This window comes from Panthera leo, chromosome B1, assembly GCF_018350215.1.
Source record: "Panthera leo isolate Ple1 chromosome B1, P.leo_Ple1_pat1.1, whole genome shotgun sequence".
Lineage (NCBI taxonomy): Eukaryota > Metazoa > Chordata > Mammalia > Carnivora > Felidae > Panthera > Panthera leo.
In genome coordinates, this window is record NC_056682.1 from 173,584,323 (window position 1) to 173,609,862 (window position 25,540).

A 25,540-nucleotide genomic window follows, 5' to 3' on the forward strand; every position below is an offset into this window, starting at 1 on the left:
GTGTGCCCAGTAGAGACCCAGAGTTAACCCTGTCTGGTGCCGCTTGGGAAAGACACCTTATCTGATACATAGAAGTTTCGTTGTGACTGAACACATTCGTCCTACTGCTCGTACTTGGCAGAATGTGGCTGGGGAGTTAAAGAGCACGGTCCTGAGAAGAAGTGATACACGACTTGGGGGAGAATGCCCGACCAGTCCTTCACCGTAGAAACTCCTGTTGAAACAGACTGGTACCCTTAGTCTACTGTGGTTCTCAAATTCTCTTCTTTCTTGGTTTATAAAACCTCGATAATGAAGTCCTTTTGAAATTGTGGTACTTATATTTCTTTAGACTGGATTCTAGAAGAAATGTAATAATGGTCCCAGGAAGGAACACAGTGGGGTGGGGTGGGATGGGGTCAGGATTGATTACAATTCCTCTGTGTTTTTAAATATCCACACAGGTTAATATGTGATAGGATGTTTACCTTCCGTAAAGCCTTACCTTTTTGTTTTCTCTTGCAGGGGTGACTTTATTTGAAGAGTTTTAAGACACTGAGGACTTACAAGATAAGAAATTGCTTGGGGAGGTTTTTAAAATTTCTATAAAGTTTCTATTGTGGAGTCTGCAGGCGTGTGGATAGAAGCTCCAAGGGAATATTGTGCTGTGCTGGATACAGAATTCAGTTTGCTTTGAATCAAGTTTTGGGTTTAAAAGTCTGATGGAAAATGTATTGCATTTCCAGTGAAGAAAAGAGCTCATTTAAGAACTTTCCCAACCACCATACCTCCCCATCTCCCATTACTGGCCTTGGTGTACATTTTGCAGTTTTTCCTGTATGATCACTGTGTGTAGGGGAACTATTCGTGTGCAATCGAGCCGATGCTTGGGGGTGTTTCCGTGTGTATGTGTGTGCATGTGCGCATGCACACATGCACATCTGTGCACACGCACACTCTTGTCGCCACCCGTGGATCTCATTTTGCAACTGGTTACAAGAAGATCCTCTGAGAGCTTCACTGTTACAAGAGATAAAGATGAGGCTTTGGTGGTGAAAGGTCCTTGCAGATCATCTGGCCTCGTCCTGAGAAACTGGCCCCCCGAGACATCATGGAGTCAGATGGCACCAGATGCCAGACTTTGGATTCCTGGACCAAGGACTCTGCATTGACTCCTGCCACCACCGTGCCACTCCCAGGTCACTTACAAAATATTGAGGGCGTTTTTTTTTTTTTTTTAACTTGCACTAAGCAATTCTTATTTAGTCCGTCGAATAAAGGGGGGAAATAGTTTAAAGTGTCTAAAAACAAAACACAAAAATGCTTGTTTTGACAACCTGGGGACAAAATAACACAAAAACACCTGACTTCTGAGGCAGGATGGGCCCGTACCTTCCTCTGGCACGTTTTCCTTGGGCTTTTCCTATTTTCCATCTTCTAACCAATGCGTGTTATTTAAAAGACTCTTAATGGTTGCATTTCCCCTGTAAGCCTGGAAAACCTCACTTTTATTTATTATTATTATTATTTTTAGCTTTGTAGTTTATGAAACACCTAAAAGAACCGGGGCGGAGTTAGTAGCACATTTATGATAGGCGGGGGCCCGGGGCCAGGAGCCCAGAGACCTGCCGTCAGTGTTGGGGTGATGGATGCCCCGGGGCACTTCTTTCATCTCGGGGAGAAAGAGCATCTTTCTCACTTCACTCCCAAGAGGAGGATTTCCATAAAAATGTAGTGTAAACTATTCCCCATAAATATACTCATTCCATTCTGTTTCTGGCATTGAAATTAAAAATTCCCAACCTTTGAAATGAATGGTAGGTTCGATTTCATGTGATTTTTTTTTTTTTTTAAACTGACAACTAATACGAGCTGTGTGTGCGTATGTAACACACAGTGGACTAGAGGAGGTCAGTATGGAAAAAAGATTCCACTGAGGTCCAGCAAGGAGCGATATAGGAATTCTGGGGGTGTGTATTAGTGTAAATACTCTATGTGCGGTCTAGGCCAATAGTTTTAGTTTTTAAAAATAAAGCACCGTTTTTGGCTTTAAAAATATCACGCCCTCAAGTGGTGAGGAATAAAATGTCAGATATTCTTCAGCTTTAATTATTTTTTAATTTTATTCAGGTCAGAGCACTTTTTTTTATAGCAATACAACAGGCAAGAGAATACTCAAACATATTTAAAATTGTGTTTATACCAAGAGTACGTTTTAAATATTTTCTAATACTTGAGCAGTTTTTGTCTGGCCAGCTTCCAAATATGCCAAAAGTTATGCGTTCAATGTGTTAACACATAAGCTTTTTACTAATAATTCTTAAGTGTTCCCAAAGCAACTGATGTTTACAGGGCTTGTGTTTTTCTTCCTTCTTTAGAAGGATCGGGGTCCACAACAAACTTACTGTACAAAACACTAACGATGGGCTAACTTCTGGTGTAACGCGTGAGTTGGCTACGACCTTGATGTAAAAATTTGTAAAGGAAATTTTGCACCATTTTGAGTGTCAGATGTATTTTTAACTGTCTGGTTTGTACTTTTACGACTTTTGTACTACCAAAACAGAGTTAAAAATAAAAACGTTGAACACATTGTGTGGTGTTTGAACGATCGAGCTGTCGGTGCCCCGGGGGCCCTGAGAATGTGATGGGAGCGGGTAAGGCTCGTGTGGCGCTCGGCTAGCGCCGTGCCCGATTTCTTGGGTCCGAATTGACCCGTGATGATTTGCCTGACTCTCCCCGCTGGATTTCAACCCCTGCTTCTCCCCAGCAACAGCCCTCCCCAACCCTTGATTCCTTTTAAGATGTAGAGATCACTCTGAATATATAGAAGAGTTGCAGTGTCGGTGCAAAGAGTTTCTGTGTGCCCTTCACCCCGTTTCCCTCTATGTCAGCATCTTACGTCACTGGAGACCAGTGATCCAGACTAAGACATTAACGCGGGTACAATGCTACTGGTGAAGCCACACCAGTCGTTCCAATAGTGTCCTGGGATCACTCACTGCCTTTGGTCGTCCGGTCTCCTCTGAGCTGTGATCGTCCCTCATCTCTTTTCTTGGGATTTATGATCTTGATGCTTTACTCTGTACCATTCTGTTATTTTGCAGGATGCCCTTCAGTGTAAGTTGGCCAGTTGTTTCTCCCGACTGGATGGAGGGTCCGTGTTCCGGGAAGGATCCGATGTGCCTTTCCCACTGCATCACAGCAGGGGGGCGTGATGTCCGTACAGGTTACTAGTGATGTTAACTTCCATCCTTTGGTCAAGGCGACGGCCATCAGCTTTCACTTTGGTAAAGTCACCATTTTTTCCCTGTCGCAATTAACATTTGAGAGGAGAGCCTTTGAGATGAGGCAGGTATCCTATTTCCACTTAAGGTTTCACCCATTAGTTCTGCCATCTGTATTAGTTTCTTAGGGCTCGTGTAACAAATTGCCACAAACTGGGTGGCCTGAAACCACAGAAATTTATTCTTTCCCCGTTTAGAAGTCCAGAAGGCCGAGACTGTGGGCTCTGCAGCGCTCCTTCTTTCCGAAGCCCCCGAGAGAGTGTGTTCCATGCCTCGCTCCTAGCTGCTGCTGGTTGCTAGCAATCCTCAGTGTCCCTTGCTCTGTGGCTGCTCCCCTCCAATCTCTACCTCTGTCTTTCCATGGCCGTCTTTCCTGTGTGTGTGCCTGTCCGCTCTTCTCATGAGGACACCAGTCATTGGATTTAGGACCCACCATAGTCCTGTGTGCTTCATTTTAACTTGATTACGTTTGCAAAACCCTAATTTCAAATAAGATCACATTCACAGGCATCAGGTGTCAGGACTTCAACACGTTTTTTAGGAAACACAATTCAAGCCACTACACCATCCAGTGGTTATTACTGTGATCGGGGGCTCTTTCAAGTTGGTGCCTGTGTCCTTTTGATAGGGTTCCATGCTCTTTATTTCTCCCTTCTTCCCTCCTTTCCCTCTACCCTTCCTCCCTCCCTCCTTCCTTCTTCCCTTCCTTCCTCCCTGCATCCCTCCCTCTTTCTCTCTCTCCCTTCCTTCCTCCCTCCCTCCTTCCCTCTTTTCCTTACTTCCTTCTTCCCTTCCTTCCTTCCTTCCTCCCTTCCTACTCCCCCCCCCCCTTCTGCCTCCCTCCCTCTCTTGATCCCTTCCTTTTTCTTTTACCCTTTGGCCCATTCTCACTGGTGGAACCACAAGAGGCTCCAGACTCATCCTGTCACCTTGTATTTCCCTTGTCTCAGCCCCAGAATTGACCAGCAATCAAGGAACCCTGGTTCCTCTTACTGTACAATTGGGTGTAGAAATAAAGCTCAGGACAGTGGGTGTGCTCACTGAAGCAGAGGCATCCCTGCTTCTAGGCTTCTATGTGTATAACACACCCACACCCACACCCACACCCACACCCACTTCTGTTCCTTTCTGTATATATCTTTAGAACAAGCATAAGCTGGGACCGGCATTCTGACTGCAGCCTAGCTCTAAGAGCTCATTCCAAACGTCCTGCTCTCCTCCTCCAGGGAGGAAACCTGGCTCTTACTGTCTAAAATATTTGTACCCAGGGGTGCCTGGGTGGCTCAGTCGGTTAAGCATCTGATTCTTGATTTTGGCTCAGGTAGCGATCTCACGGTTCAGGAGTTCGAGCCCGCACTGGGCTCTGTGCTGACAGCATGGAGTCTGCTTGGGATTCTCTCTCTCCCTGTCCCTTGCTCAAAAATAAATAAACAAACTATGAAATGTCTATAGTTGTTCAATCCTAGCATACATATAAGGTAGTCTGAATATATAGCCCTGGGAGGAACAAATTGCCATCTAGAGCACAGTGTGTGTGGACAGCTCACTTAGTGTTTAGCCTTACAGCCTCCAGCCCTGTGCACAGGTGCTTAGGTCGGCTCCTTTGTCCCCCACCCCTCAGCGTGGTCACGCGATTCAGTTTTAGCACAGAGTCACTTGTCATCGTCTGTGTTCCGTCTTTCCTTTACGTCCTGGTTAGAATTTTTAAAATTAATAATGCAGCAGAGTTCACTGTGGTGCCTCATTGGGTTTGGATTTTGAATTTTCATGGGATTTTGTTGTTGCCTTGAAAACAAGATGACCAATAGTGGCTTAGGTTACGAAAGTGGAAAAGCTGGTTTCATCGTTTTCACTTCCCCCAAACCAAGAACTCCAGAATGTATGCACTAGGGAGAATGTGAGAAATTTCCTCCAAATTTTCTTTTTTTTTTTTTTAAGTGTATTTTTATTTATTTTGTGGGTGAGAGAGAGAACAGGCATGAATTGGGGAGGGGGAGGAGAGAGAGAGAGAGAGAGAGAGAGAGAGACAGAATCCCAAGCTGACCCCACACTGTCAGCGCAGAGCCCAACGCGGGGCCCGATGTCACAAACCGTGAGACCACCACCGAAGCCCAAACCGAGAGATGCTTAACCGACTGAGCCCCCCCCCCCCCCCCCACCCCGGTTGGCGCCTCCAAATTCCTCATCTTATAGTCGAAAGGGGTCACTGGGGATGATGGTTTTTGTTCTTGGCTGGTCAGCCTTTGATTCTCCAGCACAGTGCAGCGCAGAATGGCCCGGCCCAGTCACCCGGCTTTCGTGTCTTTCTCCGCATCAGGGGAGCGACGAGCATGCGGACGTGCGGCCCCTGAGGCCCGTCTGTGGGACGTGGAGACAGAGCACCAAGCTGGCAGTTCCACCTTGAACGGGTCGTTCAGCTCGGTCCCAGTCCCGGGTCCTGGGTGGATTTGCCAACTGTCCGCGGCCTTGTTCGCTCCTGCGAATCTATCCGGATATCTGAGGCGCCTTCCACCCTACTCTGGTGTAAGAGAAAGGTTAGGGACCTTCCTTCTTTCCACTGAGGACAGCACAATGTTGGCTTGGAGGTGGGGTCCCAGGATTCAGTCCTGGTCACTGGGGGGGGGGGGGGGGGGGGGGGGGGCTCGGCTGTGGTCAGAGGGGGGCTGTTTTGCACCTGAGGTCCTGCCGCTTCCCGGATCCTCTGACCCCCCTGGAAAGTTTATGGAACAGGTTGTTTCTACCTAGGGCTTCCCTTGTTCATTCCTCACCTTCCCAGAACCGTTCTTCAGGACTGCTCTTAGGTCTTCCCGGGGCACCCCCATTGTAGCTCCAAAGACCTGAAAGGACAGCCGGGACTTCTCTGTCTCTGGCATTCTGTGGCAGCCCAGCTGATTGGAGCCCTACTCCAATCGGCCGGAAGTCCAGACCTGCCGGGTTTCTGCCTGGCGCAGAGCTGGCACCCGCCCCCCCTGCTGGCCACATGGGAGAACTGCAGGGAGCCTGGTTCCTAAGGCCATGTGTTGGTCTGTCCTCTTCCAGGGCCTGGTGCAGAGAAGGCGTGCATGATCATTTGCTTACTGAATAAACAAACAAAAGTCCACCTTTAAAAATGCAAGAAGGCCATTAGCTATTTTATGGGAATAAAAATTCAAGTTTGGGTTTGGCCTAACCCATTTTCTGACTCTGCCAGCTTGTCCTTATTTTCTTTCTCATCAGAAACCCGGGATCTCACGTCCCTGCATGTGTGAGCTCGAGTGCTGCCAGGAAGAACTGAGTTCCAATTTGGAAGAAACCCCATGCCCTGAGTCCCGTCGGGGAAGTGGTGTGACTTGAAGCAGTGTGGCCGGGGAGAGGTAGCCCAGGCTTTGCTGTTGAGTTTCTTTTTTTTTTTCCTTTTTTTTTTAACGTTTATTTATTTATTTATTTATTTATTTTTTGAGACAGAGAGAGAGCATGAACGGGGGAGGGGCAGAGAGAGAGGGAGACACAGAATCCGAAGCAGGCTCCAGGCTCCGAGCCATCAGCCCAGAGCCCGACACGGGGCTCGAACTCAGGGACCGCGAGATCATGACCTGAGTTGAAGTCAGACGCTTAACCGACTGAGCCACCCAGGTGCCCCTGCTGTTGAGTTTCAAGGCTGGCTCTGCTACTCACTGCTGTGTGACATTGGGAAAGCTGCCTTACCTTTCTGAGCCGCAATTTCCTCAACTGGTAAATGACCTATCTCGCAGGTCACTTATTAAAGAGGTAGATGAAGTATACAAAGCGCCTGCCACGGCCTCATGTCCACCCTGACTGCGGGCGCTGCCGTTGTGAGCCACCACACGCGGTCACTGGGTAAAGCGTCTGGGTGCCTCTGTCCCACCACAGCTGATTAACGTGGCCTAGGAAGTGGCCCAGCACACAGCTTTGTCCAAGAGTGGAGCTGGAGCAGGAAGTGTCTTGCTCGGAAGCTGAACCACGGTTAGAGTTCGAAGCCTCACAGAAGAGCCACGGAATAGAGAAGGGTCCAGGTTCTGAGGAGGCAGGGGTACAGGGGGAGGAAAAGGATCTGAGGATGACGAGGCAGCGTGTGCGGGGACAGCTGAGACTCTGTCAGCCTAGCACCTCTCCTCTCTGGGAATGATGCCTCCCCCTTTGCAGAACCCTTCGTCTCCCTGTTAGAAGCTAGCCACGTGCCTGACGCCTCTGACCGCAGCCGGACGCGGCTGAGGTGGGCACAGGACCCTCATCGGTGACCTGGACAAATGCAGGCCCTCTGGGATGTTTGCCAAATGGAGCTGGAGAAGGTGGCTTATTTTTCTGGGGGCTGAAAGCTGTGGGCTCAGGGGCTGGTGGAGGCCGTGTGTCCTGCCATGTGGACACAGGTCTGGGGAAAGGAAGAGACATTCCAGTTGTGCCACATTCACACATGCAGAGGGAAGAGAGGCCGTCCTGTTTGCTCTCAAGCCCCGGGCTCCGTTGTCCCTGAAGATCAGCTGCCCTTCTGGGTTTTATGGACATTCCAAAGACATTCCTCTTTCGTCTTACCTCGTTTGGGTTGAGTTTCTATCGCAACAACAACAAAACCCCATGACTAATGCACTTATTCACAGAAAAATAGATACAGGAGGAGTTATAGAGCCACATGGCTAGTGAGGCCCTGGCATCCAGCCCTAAAACTGAGATTTCCCAGAGCTGCCTTGGATCCGTGGCCAGGCGGCCTGGCCATCGTGTGGGGGTTTCTGTTCCGAAATGCCCTTGCAACCCTCTGCCCTTGATTGCTTTAGGATAACCTCCCTTAAGAGCACAGGTTTGGCCTTCGGATCCCTCTGGCCATCTGTGACCTTAAATTCTTTGGACCTCAATCTTCTCACTGTAGAGCGAAGATAACATGTGCCTTTTAGGGTGGTTGCAAGGATTCTGTGAACGCGGGGGTATGATGCACTTAGCCCAGGGCCAGGTACAGCCAGTGCTGACTCAGTGAGCTGCCTCAGAATTGCCAAGTTCAGACTCTCTTCAGTGAAATAAGTGACGGAATGATGAAGAGTTAGGCCATTTGAGAGTCGGTTCTTGACGTTTCTTCCATATTCACTTTGCTCAACATTTTAAGATGAACTTGGGGTGGGGGTTGGGTTAGGGGGTAGGAGGACCCCGGTCGAAGAGGGAGCCATGATATCTCTTGGTCTTGACATTCTCTTGACACCAGGTTAAATACCTTGAGTTAAATACCAGTCTCTTTGCCCTGATATTGAATGGCCGCAGATACACAAGGGTTTGTTCTTTCTGTGTTTATTCAGGCTGTCATTTAATCTTATCGCTCTTCCGATAAGACCTGAATGTACTGTGGTCATCCCGGCGAGTTTAAAAAGAACGTGATTTCTTCTTATTTGCGAGTGGATCTAGCTGAGAAATGATAGGTTAACATGTGTTTGGGATCCATAACATTACACCCAAATCACAAAATTTATGGGTTTGCTGACTATGAATGAATATCTTAATGTTGATGAAATCCAACAAAACCCAAACCAAACAAATCCTCTGAAATAACAAACCGACCCTTACCAAGCCTCCCCAGGTTTCTGTGTTGCATTAAGTGCATTTTATTTTATAAAAACTTAGGGGAAGGAAAGATAAAAGAAATAGGTCAGTTTTAATGTCATAAATATTCACTTCAAACACAGTATGACTTAAATTCGTTAACCCAGCATAAATTATTACTGTGTCCTACAATAGTTAAATGATGAAAATAAAGAATAATCATGAGAATAAAAAATACACTAAATGTGAAGTGCCCTCAGGTGCATTTTTGCCTTGAGGTGATCATTCATGATGTAGGCAGAAAAGGATTTACTCAGTTTAGAAAGTGTCTAAAATTATTAGAAGTGGTTGGAGCATCTGGCTGGCTCAGGCAGTAGAGCAAACAAATCTTGATCTCGGGGGTTGGAAGTTCGAGCCCCCACATTGCGCGTAGAGATTACTTACAAAAATAAAAGAAAATCCTAAAAAAAAAAAGCAAAAACAAGTGGTTCACAGCAATCAAAGTGTTGGGTGTTACAAAGAAAGGGTGGTCGGTGTGAGATGACATGCACTGGGTAATAAAATCACATCTAATATTTATTACTTACTTCATGCTGATAAAGTGGAAGCACTTTATCTCAACGTAAGTCTCATTAGGGCCCAGAGGGAGACAGACTGAGGACAGGAATCTCAACACACATTGTACTGGCCGCTCATGAGGCAGACATGCAGGGCCATGGGTCCACCTCATACTTTGTAGGATAAGAAGCTTATGGTCCTGTGATCATTTAAAAACAAGTATCATTGACAGTAGACAGTCTTAGAGACTGTAATTTATTAAGGCCTTGACTAATTTTTCAATTCTTTATTAAAATCTTCCTCAGAACCAGAAAATAACCTTTCTTGAGCAACTGGCAATCCATATAATTTTACTTTTTCGAAATGGCATTGTCTTTCTCTCCACCATTTTGTTTGAAAGTTTCCTCACTTTTCAGATCTCAGATTCATTTCATTGCTGTGATTGTTGTGTTCCTTGAGATCATGGAGACCTAAGGCTTTGTTTTCCTAGAAATTTCATATTTTGATTTAGTCTTTTGTTTGTTCGTTTGACGGCAACATGGCTGTCTCCACAAGGAGGCTGTATTTTGTATTCCTTAAAAGGACCAGCTTGTTCAATCTGGATTCAGTTGAGATTCTGTGTGACCATGGACGAATTACACAGCTTTTTGAGCCTCCATTTCCTCATCTGTGAAATGGGGGATAATCATACCTCCAACTCATGAGGTCATGGTGGACCTAAACACGATGATGCATACGCAGATCTTAGATTGGACTGAATGCTTAATAAATGGTCATTTTGAAAAAAAGTTAAGTCATATTTGCACCTATAAAAAACCAATACCTGTAACTTGATGGCTCCCATAAATCAGCACTGAATAGGATTTCTGTATCAATAATTATATGATTTGGCAAATTATTTTGAAATGGTGTCTTTGCTGATAAACTTTCCTTGATATGAATTTTTTTCTCTATAACATTTTAAATACTGTAACACTCCTTGGTTTGTCTCCCGGCTAATGGCTGAGGTCAGGAAGATCTGAGAGCCTACGATCGTGTGGCTTTGTAAATGGATAATTTAAAACTTTGGATTCCTTTCTAAGCATTGAAATTTAAGACAGGGAGAGCACATTCATTAATGGGAAGAGACCAACAACCCTCTTTGGCCTGTGAGATTGTCCTTTTTTATATAAGTGCCAAGGTTTACATGCGCCATTATCCACAGCTTTAGGACTATTTTGGGGGAATGGGAGAGGGTGAGTAGGAGCTGAAAATGAAATTATTTTTGTGATGTTTTTTAAAGTTGGTAACTGATGTCTAGAGAAAATGTTATGGTTCTGCTCTCCAAATAGTGAGATCCTGACAAAACAAATACTCTAATTGGCCTGTCCCCCAGCTGGCTTGCTCATATTGGTTGGGAACGTATAGTTTTGATAAGGTAGATGAGTAAAATACTTTGTCCGCTTTCTGGCCTCTAGGTCATATTTTACCCTAGTTTTATATTAACTACTCCAAAATGCTTAAAAGCAGAAAATACAGAATTTCCTCAAAATCAGGCTCAAAAGGTGAGGACGAATGGTAGCAGATGAGTGGTATTGATGGTGTATGTTTTCACATCTGCTTCATATGGCTGAGTGTGCATTCTAGGTGTGTGATCATATGCATGTGTATGCTGTATATATTGTCAAAAATCTTACTCCAATTTTGTCTATTTACAAAGTGTTTTTACAGATAGTTCATTTGGGCTTCTAAATCAGTGGTTTTCAAAGTGGATTTTACATAACCCAGGGGTATGGGAAGAAAATATTAAAACTTGGATAGTTAGGGCACCTGGGGGACTCAGACGGTTGAGCGTCTGACTCTTGATTTCGGCTCAGGTCATGATCCCAGGGTCGTGGGATCATGGTCATGACCCTAGGGTTGAGCCCCGTGTTGGGTTCCATGCTGAGTGCGGAACCTGCTTGGGATTCTCTCTCTCTCTCTCTCTCTCTCTGCCCCTCTCCTCTGTTTGCACACACACTCTCTCTTAAAAAAAAAAAACAAAAACCCAAACCAAAACCAAAAAAAAAAAAACTTTTATATTTAATTGTTATCCCATCTTAATATTGCTTTGCCCTGACAGTAGATTTAATTGTAAATGTGCTCCTATTAGGGGTATGAACGCAAACTTTTTTTACTGGCAACTGCTGCAAGATCAAGAAGATGTGGCAATTCCTAGTATATAGTCTTAGTGCTTCTCCATGTGTGGCTGGAAAGTCACCCGCATCAACCTATACATATGCCAGGTCCCCACCCAAGACCTACTGAGTTCAAATCTCTGGGAGGTAAGACTCAGAAATCGGCTGTTTGGAAACAAGCACACTGAAAATTTGAGAGTGTCTGCTTTCAACTTGGGAGGTAGGAGTCACTCCCATTTTACAGATGGGGAAACAGGCTCCGGAAAGTCCAGAAATTTAATCCCAACGTCATACAGCGAGCAAGAGGCGTCGGCTGATTCCACCCCCACTTTTTTAGGATTACAGGGGTGCATGAGTGTTTGGTACATGCCACATGATCATAACCTCTGAGACCTGAAGGTCATGATGCATGGCTGCAGGTGGTTAACTGAAGAGCCGAACCCCATGGGCTTTCTCCATTGCTAGACGCCAAGAGAAAAGTGACATCTGAGTCTTGTTATACAAATACACATCCTTTCTTTCTCCCTCAGGATTTTAAAGATTAGGTTCAAAATGAGTGAAAAATGTGGTCAGCCAAGTTTCCCATTGCTTCGTCCCAAACATTGGTTTTCTTGAGGCTTTGTTCTCAATTTGGGATTAAGGTCCTCAGAGTAACACGGCCTCATTCGAGAGACCGAACCTTCTCTGGCTGTTCAAATTCTACTCTCTGCCTGCCTTTCCAGAGACCACTGTAAAGGCCCGTTGTTCAAACAGAGCAGGCCAGTCTGAGAGTGAAAAGCATGAATAAATGCCAGTTCTCTTCTCTCAAACTGATATGGACTTGTTCTTCCACGGCCCTGCATTTATACCTTTATGACACCTGTCACCATCTCCTAATTAGCATCCAGAGTCTCAGCTGTGTGAGGTCTCCTCAACTATAGTGTGAGGAGTTTTTATGGGTTCACCCGCCCCCCCCCCCCAATAATGTGTTGAGTCCTCACCTTACGCCACAGGCCATCCTAGATCGAGGCAAAAGGCACTTGTTCATGGGGCACCCGGGCGGCTCAATCAGTTAAGCATCCAACTTCAGCTCAGGTCATGATCTCGCGGTTTGTTGAGTCTGAGCCCCACGTTGGGCTCTGTGCTGACAGCTCAGAGCCTGGAGCCCGCTTCAGATCCTCTGTCTCCCCCTCTCTCTGCCCCTCCCATGCTCGTGCTCTGTCTCTCTCTCTGTCTCTCAATAATGAATAAACATGAAAAAAAATTTTTTTTTAAAGGCACTTGTTATAGTTGTTTTAGTTGAAAAAAAATTGCTAGCAGTCGACTCCAGGCAACTGATTTAATGTGGCAGGTGAGAATCATCTGGAATCAGCATATGTAATCGGTGCGCCTCAAGTGTTGTTTCTTCAAGTGGCCAAGAGTGCTTGGAAGGTCAGACTGTTTACAGATGTCTACTATAATCTCATGTGTTGGAGAAACTGACAAATTTAGTATACAAATGTACGACATATTTTTCCCACATATTCACAGGAAAAGCATTTACCATGAAAAACAAATGTCAGCTTGTCTCTGTTTAATTATCACTAGTTCCCAAATAGAGGATTTGAAAATAACTGAGGTTTACTCTGGAGTTAAAAATAAACAAACAGAAAGCAAGAATTTCCACATTTTCATCTGAAAGTCTAAGTAAGTCCAAGACTGGAGGCTTGGTTCCCGTGACCACACAGACAAAACTAAGGGAGTCAGATCTTTGCTCACATACTTGGATTTTGTGCCTCCTTTACTCTTCCGAGGGCCTCCTGCTTGCAGATGCTGATGGAAAACTTAGGAAGAGTGAGTCTTATCCTTTGGGTCAGAGGCAGAGTGAAGCAGAAAGGGAGAAATGGCGTCTGGCCAGCAGTTGCTGAGCGTGGACAAATGGGTGTGTGTTAAGCAACCTCAAATTCTCTTTGTTCCTTTGAAGATCGGGTTTGACAGTTATAACAACTTGCTACTAATGGCCTTGGAAACCAGAGGAAAAATATCTACTTTCATATTTATATGACAGTTCAACTTCTGCCAGTAAAGAACGTGTGTGTGCATATACACATATATACACATACATGTAATATAGTAATAATCTTATATCACAATCACAGTCGAGATTTAACGTGGTAAATACCCACATGACGCAGTTTGCTAAGTTCATGGAAGACCAGGATGTCCACTCCTGACCACAGCCAGTGCCTCACGTTCAGGGCGCATTGGCGCTTTGGGGGCGTTCAGAATATTTGAAAAGTTCACTATTGGCAAGCATCACGTTTCTGATAGGGGGGTGCACCCGACTGCAGAAAGAAGACACGCTGCACGGGGTGGGACGCTTAGTCAGTTGCTAGACAACCTGGTGGCTAAAGCTACAGTCTGGAATTTCTTTTCATTCTTTAGATTCTGACTTCCTCTGACATCCTTTGGTAGAGCCTGGATGTGGGGTTAGACAAAAGGAGCCACGATAGCTTTAAAAACAAACAAACGTAAAAAAAAAACAAAAACAAAAACAAAAACAAAAAACCTTGAAAACCTTGGCCATCTGCTAACCTTTTTGAAGCAGTTATTCACACAAAAAACAATCTTTAAAACTTAGGAGAACTGCTGATCATGGTGAATATGCAGCCGTCTCAGGATGTAAAATCGTGCACACGTTCCAAGTGCAGGAGTGGGTTTCTGTGCAAGGTACAGAGACCCGTCTGCACTAACTCCTCACCTTACCCTCCTTCTGTCTGAATTTCCTTCTTTCCTTCTTCTGTTTTAGAGACAGCAGGGGAAGTCAAGATGCCCATAGCTGTCCAGTCCTCCTTCCACCGGACCGAAGGTTGAATCCCCTTTGGGGTTATACTAAATGTAAAATATGGCCTTTCGACCTTTAGCAAACTGGCTCTATTCTGAGCTCTATTCTGAGGCTGTAAGCTGACCACCTCAACACTCAATGTCTCAGCGTGGAGCCCAACGCGGGGCTTGAACTCACGACCCTGAGACCAAGACCTGAGCTGAGATCGAGAGACAGACACTTAACTGAGCCACCCCAGCGCCCCTTCCTTTATTCTTTTTTCTGCGTGGAAAGCAAATGTAATGATTGGACTACACAGTGATCTTGAGAAGGAAGCCAAGATGATAGGAGCACTGGTTGCTGACAGAATGGGACACTCTAGCACCCTGGACTGCTACTTCCGGCCTCCTTTTACACAAGAGGTAAACACGTCTCTATTGTATAAGCCATTTATCACATGCAGCCGAATCTAATCCCAATAGATACACTTGGGGAACTGAAGGACTCATTCTCAAACATGAAGCATTGGATGTACGAAGTAAAATAACAAACACACATACAACGCATGTAACAAGGACAACAGTTTCTATTTTAGGGGCTCTGTGTGACCTTGTAGGTACAGATGGTATGTCCCCAAACAAACCCAGGGTAATGTATGCCTGTTAAGCATTTGTCAGGGTGCCGTCCTTAAAGATGCTGGGAAATCATGTTTTCTATTAAATAATTACCAATACGCGGTGATGACGTTACAGACATTTCAGTTGTGAGGACATAAAGCCATTTTTAAAGGATTTGTTTTTAGCTAATAAGACTTATCATTTTATTGAGTATGTCTTCTGTGCCAGGCACTGTGATAAACACCTGCATCATCTCGTTTAATCTCTACAAACACACACCATTATTACTCTGACTTAACAGATGGGAAAGGAGAAGGGATCAATTACTTGTCTAAGGTCGCATGGCAAAGCTGGAAACCAGACCAAGGTCAGTCGGATTTCAGAGCCTGTGTTATGAAATGCCATCCTAAAGCTCTTCTGGGTTCCCGTTTCTCTAGATGGACTTGACCGTGCTTTAAATTCTCCACTGGGCCATGTCAGAACGGCAGTTCTCCTTCCTATAAATTACAAGGCGGAAATGCAGAGGGGGGCTGTTGTTCCTCCTTAGGGGGAGATCGGCGCGTGCGGTCACGCTGTCACGTGTTTCCAAGCAGGGACAGCCAGCCAAAGCCGTTCTCAGCAAACTGACTTGCTCTCCTCCTCACCTGTTAACTTAGTAGTGCAGCTCTTTACATGGAAGCAAACGTCAAGGCTTACTGACACTCAAGGCTGGCACATTAGAACCGCCTTTGAGTTAGACAGACACACTCACATGTTATGTTTTAATCGGAATCAGACATTAAAGTGGCATAGAACACTCCATCTGATCTCTTCGCTGTTCCCAATCTCATGAATTTACAAGTCAAATGGTCACAAGCAGGTTTAAGAATTATTTTGACCGGCTTCCCCAATCCCAGAGGAGATTAAAAAGTAATAATGTAAAAAAAGTTAAGGTCAAGGTGTCTTCATATCACAGCTAACAACTAACCATTTGTTCACTAGTGGCTTCTGCCCCATCCTGAAAGCTGCTGAGCTTAACTGGATATCAAACAAGTGGTTAGTTATTAGTTCCCTGGGAGACCGTCCCTGAAGGTAAGCCACGCTCTGGGGACACACGAGGCACTTTCAGCGGGGGTAGTTACCTTTTCCGGGTTGGGTACAACGTCTGGCTCTCAGAAGCGAGACCGTGAATTTACCAACAGAACGTTCTGTGATTATGCACTCTTGGGATTCAGCACTGGGATTTCCGAGCGTTCTCAGAGGGGGGTTTGTGGGTTGATGAGCAGGCTGTTTAATTTCTGCCTGTGCTGTGGGCACCGGCGCATCGTCCCCTCTGATTTTTATTCCGGCCTCCTGAGTGACACCCCGTCTACACAGCGGGGCTTCCGATACTTCGCAACAAGCGGCCTGGCGCAGGCACTGCCAATCGCCAGAACGGACGCTGTTGCAAACAGTCGGCGAGGCTACCCGTTAAGGCTGCAGGACGCCAGCTGCGCGCAAGGAGCACGCGCACCGGGCATGCGCGGCGCGACACCAGCTCGAGGGGTCCTATTCTGCCTCTTCCGCGTCTTCTCCTGCGGTGGCCGCTTCCAAAGCCGCAAGGGCTTCGGCCACCGCCGCGTCCTCGTCCACCGCATCCCCACTCCCGTCTGCGGTGGAGCCGGGCGCATCCTCCCAGCCAGTTCTCGAATCGACCCCGGGCACGGCCTGAGCAGCGTCCTCTTCTTTGAAGCCGACACTTAGGGCTTCTGTTGCCACGGCCTCATTTAAGGAATCCCAGCTTCTCTTCAAGGGGAAGGGCATATTCAAGCCATGCCCCCCGGCCCTGGGGTGAAGGCCCGCCGGGGGTCCCTCCTCACGGTGGCTCTCCGGAAGACCGTCCTTTTCTTCCCCGTCAACTGTGTCTCCAGCCGAGCCCCGAAGGGGAGGGTAATCCGGGGCCGGCATCTGGAAGTCGTGGTCTTGTACTTCCAAGGCAGGACCTTCTGCCCTGAGAGCAGCTCTGGGGTCCCCACTTTGGACGACGTGGGTCTCTCGCAGGGCTGGCAGCAGCACACTGTCCCGTCTGCCGGGGCCCCCGCCTTCCCGGAAGGGTGCAGTCGGGGGGGCGCTGTTGGCGGTACTGACCCAGGAGCCCCTCTCGCCCTGGTGGGGCCCACGGTCCCCAGTGGGCTGCGGGGGGGCGGCGGGGCCGATGCCGTTGACCGCACTGCCAGCCTTGTCCGCGCAGTGTCCCCCCACCGTGTCCCCCAGAGGGGGCGATCCCGGGGGAGGCCAGCGGGGCTCCTGCCCGCTGCCAGCTCTGCCCCTGCTGGCGGTCCTCTTCAGGCCCTCGCTCTGCAGCTCGTTTTGATGCCCCGGGACTTGGCTGCCCTGTTTGCCTTTCCATTTACCAGCGCCCCCTTCATCCACCTTGCAGCTGTTCACCTCGTTGACGTAGCCAGAGGAGGGCACTTGAACTGGATCGAAGAGATAGCTGGCGGCGACAAGAATGAAGATCAGTCAGTTAGACATTAACTAAGGTTATTCACGAATCCCTCTATGAATAGCTTCCATTATCAACACTCTATGCTTCTACCTTCTGCTTCCTTCTACCATTCCTGTTAATTTCTGCGATTATTCCGTGAAGCCTCTGTGTATGTCTAAACCAAATAGATCTAGTTGGTATAAACCTGTTTTACCACTGGAAATAGGTCTCAGGAAGAGATCGAAGAGACCACAGAACAGGATGCAAAGTGGTTGATGGAATTGAAAACAACCAAAAAGTAAATAAATGTCCAATAACAGGGGAATAGGTGGTTAAACACTGATGGCACATCTCCTCCACAGAATAGTATGCAGTCATTAACACGATAAATAAATATGAAGTCTGGACTAGCACGAAAGACACTTACAACAAATATTTATGATAATAAATGGTTTTTGAATCATGCCCTACCATCACACTGTGAGTACAATGGAATAAAACATACACACACGTATGAATAAATGGATGTAGGTGTATAGCTATAATGGAGATCTAGAATAATCAAAAAAGTGCTATTTGTTAAGGGAGCAAATTAGTTAACTTCTTCCCCTTTATTTTGTGTGGAGTTCTAGTCAGGTTATCCAAATTTTTCTGAAATAGAATCTGGACAGAATTAAAACCCTGTATGTGACTGGGGTGATTTATTTTCAGTGATGCCAGGTCAGGCATCATCTCTGCAACCCCAGCTTGTCTTTGCACTGAAGGTCTCTGGAGAACTGCAAGGTCCACCTAAACCAAATTCCGTCTCAGAGCACGACGGCATTCCCAATGTGCTCGGAGCAGTGAGCAACAATAACAAAAAAGTTTAAATCTGGGCCACATGTCCTCTGAAATGATATCCGAGCAGTTCCAAATGCATAATTTCTTGGCAATGCTGGTCACGCTTGAGGTCGGATAAATGCAGCGAACCCATGCGGGGTCTTTAGGGGGGCCTCCACGGTAGTCCCAAAGTCCTCCTCCACTCAGGGTACTTTTCCAACTTTACCTTTGTATCATTTTACAGCACTTGCACCCCATCTGGATGAGTTTTTGTTACCATCTGGAAAAGAGAGAAAGGACAGAACATAGTGAATGACATCTGAACAGGAACTAAGTTTGCTCTTTCCTTCCCAGATACTCCAAGTTGGGAGGGTCACAATTTTTGGCAAAAGCAGAACACGTGAGGCAGGGAGACCATGGTTACCGGGAACACCTTCACGTTTCTAAAATCACCAACTCAGAGTTCTCAAACATTTACCGACGCTCGTCTCTGTGCCAGGCCCTTTCCCCATCCCGGGGCGATAGGTAGGTTGTCTCCATTTGGTGAAGGAGGAAACACAGGCTGAAGAATGCTAGGGAGAGACCTTCGGGATTGAAAAGGATCCTTGCCATTTCCACGTCAATCAATGGCCTTATGCTGGGGGCTCAGGAGCCTAACCAGGGCACAGCCATTGTGCTGCTCCAGGGGGCAGGGGCATAAGAGAGGACTCCTTACCAGGGGATTAGCTACTCAAGTATGAAAGGACATCTGGGTTGGGGTGCCTGGGTGGCTCAGTGGGTTAAACGTCTGACTTCTGCTCAGGTCATGATCTTGCACTTTGTGAGTTCAAGCCCCGTGTGGGGCTCTGTACTGACAGCTCAGAGCCTGGAGCCTGCTCCCGATTCTGGGTCTCCCTCGCTCTCTGCCCCTCCCCCACACATGCTTGCTCTCTCTCAAAAATAAATAAACATTAAAACATTTTTTTCAATCATTAAAAAGAAAGGGACATCTGGGTAAGGTGGCCGACCTGCATGCTCCACAACACAGACCCAAGGAGGTGACGGCTGTGGTCGTCATTCCAAGCTTTACGGGACTAATTGGCATCTGTTGCGCCCCTCCCGTGACTGGCCAACCCTGGCAATTCCCCAGGGGCTCCACTCTTGCAGCTCAAGGACATGGCCCTTGGGGCGTCCTGGCAGCAGATGGGTTCAGCTGCTTCTTTTCTCCTACCTGCCCCTTCCCAAGTTTCGTGTTTCCTGATGCGTGCTCTCCCACTGAAATCTTCCCTTCACGTGGAACTCACCGGGTTGTTCTGATCTCTCTTCTGAAGATCCTAAAAACTGGTGTGGAAGAATCTCTAAATCATTTCCCTTTTCTAATAGGAACAACCTTTAAAGTGACAAACCAGTAAGAGAATCTAGAGCCCCAGTCCCTCCGTCTCTGTAAGACGTGTGCACGAGGAAGAGGGAGAGATCATTCACTGTTGGCGGTGTCGCTGCCTCCCTGGCCTGTCTTCTGTCTTCCTTCAATTGTAATTGAACTCCCAGGATGCCACCACAGAAACCTTTACCCACACGGAAAATGACCGGTGCTCTTTAAGAGGTTATGGACTGGCAGGTTATGGGTTTATACCGATAAATAAAGTCTACAAACAACCTCCTATGGGGGGGCTGAAAAATGGTCTCCAAAAGATATCCCCAACCTAATCTCTGGAATTTGCATGTAACAAAGAAACAAAAAAGGTCTTTGCAGATGTGATTACAGATTCGAGATGGGGAGATTTACTTGGATTATATGGTTCAGAGCCCAGCTCTGCTTCTTACTTGGCTGTATGACTTTGGGCCTCGGCTATTTCATCTGTAAATGGGGATAATGGTATGTCTACCATACGGTGTCGTTGGGGATTATATAAGTTAACATTCACAATAAGCATATACTTATTACTCAGATCTGTTTGGACATAGCACGTTCAAAAAAAATTTCTCTTTCCTTTCCTTCCTTTCTTCCCTTCCCTTCCCCTTCTTCCTCACTCCCTCCCTCCCTCTCTCTCTCTCTCCTTTCTTCTTTCCTTCCTTCTTTTCTTTCTTTCTTTCTTCTTTCTTTCTTTCTTTCTTTCTTTCTTTCTCCTTCCTTCCTTCCTTCCTTCCTTCCTTCCTTCCTTGTTTCTTTCACATATGAGCAGGGAAGAGACAGAGAGAGAAGGAGAGAGAGAATCCCAAGCAGGCTCCACACTGTCAGCTCAAACCCATGAACCATGAGATCATGACCTGAGCCAAAATCAAGAGTTGGACACTTAACCAACTGAAGCACCCAGGAGCCCCGACATGTTAAAAAAAAAAAAAGTATGGAGGCCTTGCACCTAAGAAAGATGTAATGTAGTTGCCACAACATACACACAGGAACAAAAGCATTGTGAATACCAAGTAATACTTGTTTTCTGGGTTAAGGGCCAAATGGTATATTTCTATTAACTGTGGCACCGACTGAAAGTCAAGTGCCACAAAACCCGAGTGCCACAAAAGTTCCTCAGAGGGAGAAATCATTGGGAGCTTGGCCAGCGGTCAGTGTGCACAACCACTTACTGTTTCAAGGCACTCTCCGTTAAATGATCCCATGTTCAGAGGCCAGAATTTTGTTCCCAGCCTCTGCTCCCACTTACGCCTATTTTCTGCTAGCAATTCCTAAATCAGCTGGAAAAACAGGACCAAGAAACAAGGACGATGTGCACCTCCCCCGCCTCCATCAGCCCCTCTCCTCCACCCTCCCCTCCCCACCATCCTGCTCTAAAACTCTGCCCCTCTACATGCTCGCAGTACCTTTATTTATCTTGGACTCTGTTTAAAAACACAATCAGTCTGGAGGATAGGAGGAAAAAAAAGTCAAAGGAAAGAAAAACCTGGCTTTGAGGTTTTTGAGAGGGCAGACTGTGGGTCATCATAATGTAATTGAAGCCATGGTGATCACTGTAAAATATCTGGTCGGTCAATTTTAGGATGGCAAGTTAAGAGGAATAGCAGGGGAAGGTTTCAGGAAGGAAGGAAGGAAGGGAAGAAGGAATGAGGGAGGGAGGGAGGGAAGGAAGGAAGGAAGGAAGGAAGGAAGGGAGGGAAGAAGAAAAAGGGAAGGAAGGGAAGAAGGAAGGAGGGAGGGAGGGAGGGAAGGAAGGAAGGAAGGAAGGAAGGAAGGAAGGAAGGGAGGGAAGAAGAAAAAGGGAAGGAAGGGAAGAAGGAAGGAGGGAGGGAGGGAAGGAAGGAAGGAAGGGAGGGAGGGAAGAAGAAAAAGGGAAAGAAGGGAAGAAGGAAGGAGGGAAGGAAGGAGGAAGGAAGGGAAGAAGGAAGGAAGGAAGGGAAGAAGGAAGGAGGGAAGGAAGGAGGAAGGAAGGAAGGAAGGAAGGGAAGAAGGAAGGAGGGAAGAAAGGAGGAAGGAAGGAAGGAAGGGAAGAAGGAAGGAAAGAAGGGAGGAAGAAGGGAAGAAGGAAGGAAGGAAGGAAGGAAGGAAGGAAGGAAGGAAGGAAGTGAGGGGAGGGAGGGAGGAAGCTAGGAAGCATCAGGCCTTGAGCCACACCTTGTGTTCCCAGCATCTCAGAGGCTGACGGGACCCTGGGGAACCCTGGCCCAGCCACAGTCCCCACCCTGTGCCGCTGTGGCCAGGGCCACGTGAGCAACACGTTCTGCACTGAAATGACTGCAGAGCTTTAACAGGCCAACTGGAGAGCCACCACTTCCCTGTTTTTTATAGAATTTATAAGTCATCTGTGGCTTTAGGCTCCCCTCCTCCTCCCCCAGAAAAACCACAGGATCTATATTTTCCTTCAGAGCTATGTAATAGAAAGGATGTTGTAAAGGTTTTCCCCTTTCAGGATCAAGTTTCTGGTTTGGCTTCTCAGCCCAGCCCCCACTGGCCTTTGGGGCACAGCACCCGGGTTTCTGCCTGGCCTGGTCCCTCACCTGAGGGCCCTGCTCCGGGCCTCTCCCGCCTCTCTCTGCCAGTGGAGACGGCCTCTTCCTGGTCACAGGCTCTGCCTTCTCCCACCTGCCCGGAGTTTTCCCTCCCCAGGGACATTCCTTCTCTCACTGAGGTGGCTCCAGTGTCCACGGCTGTGTAACTGCGTGACTGCTGGCGGAAAGGGTGGGGACTAATGTATTCACATCCAACCTCTGCCTGCCCATATCCACGACTTCCTTCCTTCTATGAGGATTCCTAATGTCAAATTCAATTTATTCCTCTTTTCATATGTCACTTTAGTGTCCACATCTTGCTTTTGGCAAGGAGCTCTCCCATTTCCAAGAGCGAAAAGGAAATACTCCTTGTCCAGTGTGACACCTGGACATGGGGACAGGGGAGGGTGGGGTACACGCTCTTAATTAACACCTTCACAAGGGGCAGTCTACCTGCCTTCTCCCTGCTCCCCCGCCTCACTTGGACAATGGCTAACTTGGAGGTTAGCACTTAGCTGTCAGGTGCCTCGTATTACTTAGTAGAATCAAAATTTGCTTTGTCTTTGGAGTATAAAAAATCAGTCGAGAGGCAAAGGGCAAATCCCTTGCAACCATCGGCTGGTTTATACAGGAGGAAAAGCAAATACCATTAGGAGGGTATGTCCACCCACCGCGGGTGCCCACCTGCTTCTGGAGTCCTGTGTTGGGGGTTAACTCTGCCCTGTGTTTTATGTTGAAGTTAAACAGTCCTGTGTTTGAAGATGGACATGCGAATGCTCTGTCAGTTACTAATCAAGTCTCGTTGCTGGAAAATCCTGTTCCACAGGGGGGATCGTGGGGGAGGCGGGGTGGGGGAGGGGCGTCAGGCGTTTTCCAACCAGGCAGAGAAATGGAGTATTCATCAGGAAGACAAGACATACAGAAAAAGGCTCAAGCCGGCTGTCAAGGGCTGCCTTTGAACAGTGATTGTCCCGAAGAGTGACGGAGGCAGGTCAAAGGGCACAGGAACCAGCTTGTAAAGGTTCTACTGGTCAGATCTGGAACTACTGGAGCATCAAAATAAATACTACCGATACAAAGCGTTAGAGCCCCCTGAATAAAACGAGGATCTGTGTGTCCACGTGGATATAAATTCAGGGAAAGCTCTGCCTTATAAGTAGAAAGCCAGCTAACCCGCACACAAGGAATCATGGCACTAGAAAAATCTCCATCATAACAGTAACTGATTCAAGCAAGGGTCATCAGTGGATGCTGACATTAGCGGGCAAGGGTTCGGGGAGAACAGAACGGTTCATCTCTAAGCACGCCACCTGCTTACGGGTACAACAGTATCGGTACGGTGGAGGAACTATGCACACAGCACCTGCACCCGATACCCAAAGGTGACATTGCCCGCAATGAGACTGACCAGCTCCAGGGGCCCCTGATGGGAGGCACTGAGAACTCAGCATCACTTCTCTGGTTTTCCTGCCACGAGAATGTAACCTGGGTGGAAGCCTGAAGCCATGTCAGTCAAACCCAAATGGGGGGATATTCTGCAAAACAAACTGGCCTGTACTCTTAACGAAATGCACGACTGTTGTGAAAACCAAAGACTGCGGAGCTAGTCCAGACTAAAGAAGACTAAGGGGATAGGACAGCCGAATGAAATGTATAAGCTTTTGGCTAAAAGGTCCTTACTGACAAAATTGTTGAAATCTGAATAAGGCCTGTCGATTAGGTAACAGTATTAAATCAATGTTAATTTCCTGATTTTGATCAGTGCACTGGGGTATATAGGAGAATGCCCTTGTCCTTAGGAAATACACGGGAAAGTATTAAGGAGGAAGGGTATGATATCTGTAATTTACTAAAATGATTCAGCAAAAACGCGCACGTGCGTGCGTGCGTGTGTGTGTGTGTGTGTAGGAAAGAGAAGAATAAAGCAAATCTGGTAAATGTTAACTTTTGGGCACAGTGAGAGGAGGGTATTTGAAAATTCTTTGCACTTTTCTTACAACTTCTCAGTAAACCTGATGTAATGTCAAAATGAAAAAAGAAAAAAAAGTGGGAAATTAAAAAAAAAAAGCACCAATCTACTGTTAATTGTTGTTCTGTCTGTCCCTGGGCTAGGACCTAGCAGGTGTGGGAAATCACTGATAATCATATTCCCTACAAAGCAGCACAGGGGGAAAGGTTGTAGAAAGGAGCTCACCAAAAGCCCCCTGATTTCTCTGGATGTAGCTGTGATCCTGAGTGCATCCTGAAGACCTTTACTCAATAGCCAGTCCCAGCCTCTGAAGGCAAAGAAGGTCTGGTTCCTGTCCTCAGCTGCCCTGCCTTCGAGAGGGACTTACAGCCTGGTGCTTGGGGGTCCATCAGCTGTCTGCCTCCCCTTCTAATCCCAGGCGCCCCTCAGGCAACACCTAACTCAGGGCGGCGTCCAGCTCACACGGAGCCCTACACACTTGACATTCAAACAAAGGGATGACTGGTGAGTGACAGCTGTGAGTGAATAAGAGGGGACTATGGGATTTTACCAGTCACTCCATTCGGGGGCCTGCCTCTTCCCGTGATCGCACTACCCAGTGGTCCAGAACAAAAAGCCAAGCGCAGGAGCTGAGAGATGGGAAGGACTGCGTTCCTCCCTCAGGTCTCGGGAAATAGCACCCACCACCCTTTGTGCAATTCCCAGAGTCAAGGGCGTTCTGCTGCAAGGGTTCTAGTCAAGGAGCTTTAGAGGCAGCCAGGAAGTGGTCTGAGTTTACAGAAGTTGGAATACTTGGAAGACAGACACCATAAAATCAAACACTTGAATTTCAGCTCCGTTTTGGAAAACCAGCTGTGTGTTCGGAGAAGAGCTGTGATTTCATGTCATGTGGTCAGCAGGTGAAGCTGACAGACGTTTAGTGAGTCGTTTCTGGAACCGAGGAATGAGTGAAAATAGTTGCCAGGTGCTGAAGAAAATTACCAGGTGCTTTATACAATAAATAAGAGATGGTCTGCCCAGCTTCAGCACGGGCGCTGGATTCGTAACCGGAAAGGGACAAGAAGAGACATTCTTAGACTGCTCAATCCACTTTCTCAGCAGAACCACTGCCTCCTTCCTGGACAGCCCTTGAAAACTCTCGGTGAGTTTCCTTTTCTCCTAAAGAGGCTGAGCTTCAGTGATGGTGGAGAGCCTGAAAGCCTATATGAGGACCTTTATTATCACCGTCAATCACCTATTTTAGGCTACGATACGTGTTAGCATCACCTAGAGCTGGGCTTGATGGCATATTTATGTGCAGAGATGTGTTTTGTAGGTTTCCCCCCTGAAACGGGTCCCTGGTCACAAAGGTTTGGAACAGCAGAGATTAAAGATGAACATGTTCATGGTTATGAAAAAGAGCCACTTCACCTTGTTTAGCTCTGCAGTTACCCAAATTATGTGAACACAGAATTTTTTTTTCCCCATAAAAGACTTCCTAACCACGAAA

The 25,540-nt window shown here is 47.1% G+C and overlaps 2 protein-coding genes across 9 annotated transcripts in view; one reads left to right on the top strand and one right to left on the bottom strand.

The window, feature by feature from the left end:
* Nucleotides 1-2,571, top strand: part of RELL1 (RELT like 1) — a 69,719-nt gene extending 67,148 nt beyond the window's left edge. For all 3 annotated transcript variants that reach the window (XM_042936639.1, XM_042936636.1, XM_042936640.1), the window contains one exon: nt 505-2,571. The gene's annotated coding sequence lies outside the window, so the exon portion shown is untranslated. The remainder of the gene's footprint in view (nt 1-504) is intronic.
* A 12,279-nt stretch (nt 2,572-14,850) lies between these two features.
* CB1H4orf19 (chromosome B1 C4orf19 homolog) overlaps nt 14,851-25,540 on the bottom strand; it is a 45,557-nt gene continuing 34,867 nt past the window's right edge. For all 6 annotated transcript variants that reach the window (XM_042936641.1, XM_042936644.1, XM_042936642.1 and 3 more), the window contains 2 exons: nt 18,391-18,444; nt 14,851-17,354 (listed from right to left, as the gene is read on the bottom strand). In XM_042936641.1, coding sequence (XP_042792575.1) covers nt 16,427-17,354; nt 18,391-18,422 — 960 coding nt within the window. In that variant the 5' untranslated portion in view covers nt 18,423-18,444 and the 3' untranslated portion in view covers nt 14,851-16,426. The remainder of the gene's footprint in view (nt 17,355-18,390; nt 18,445-25,540) is intronic.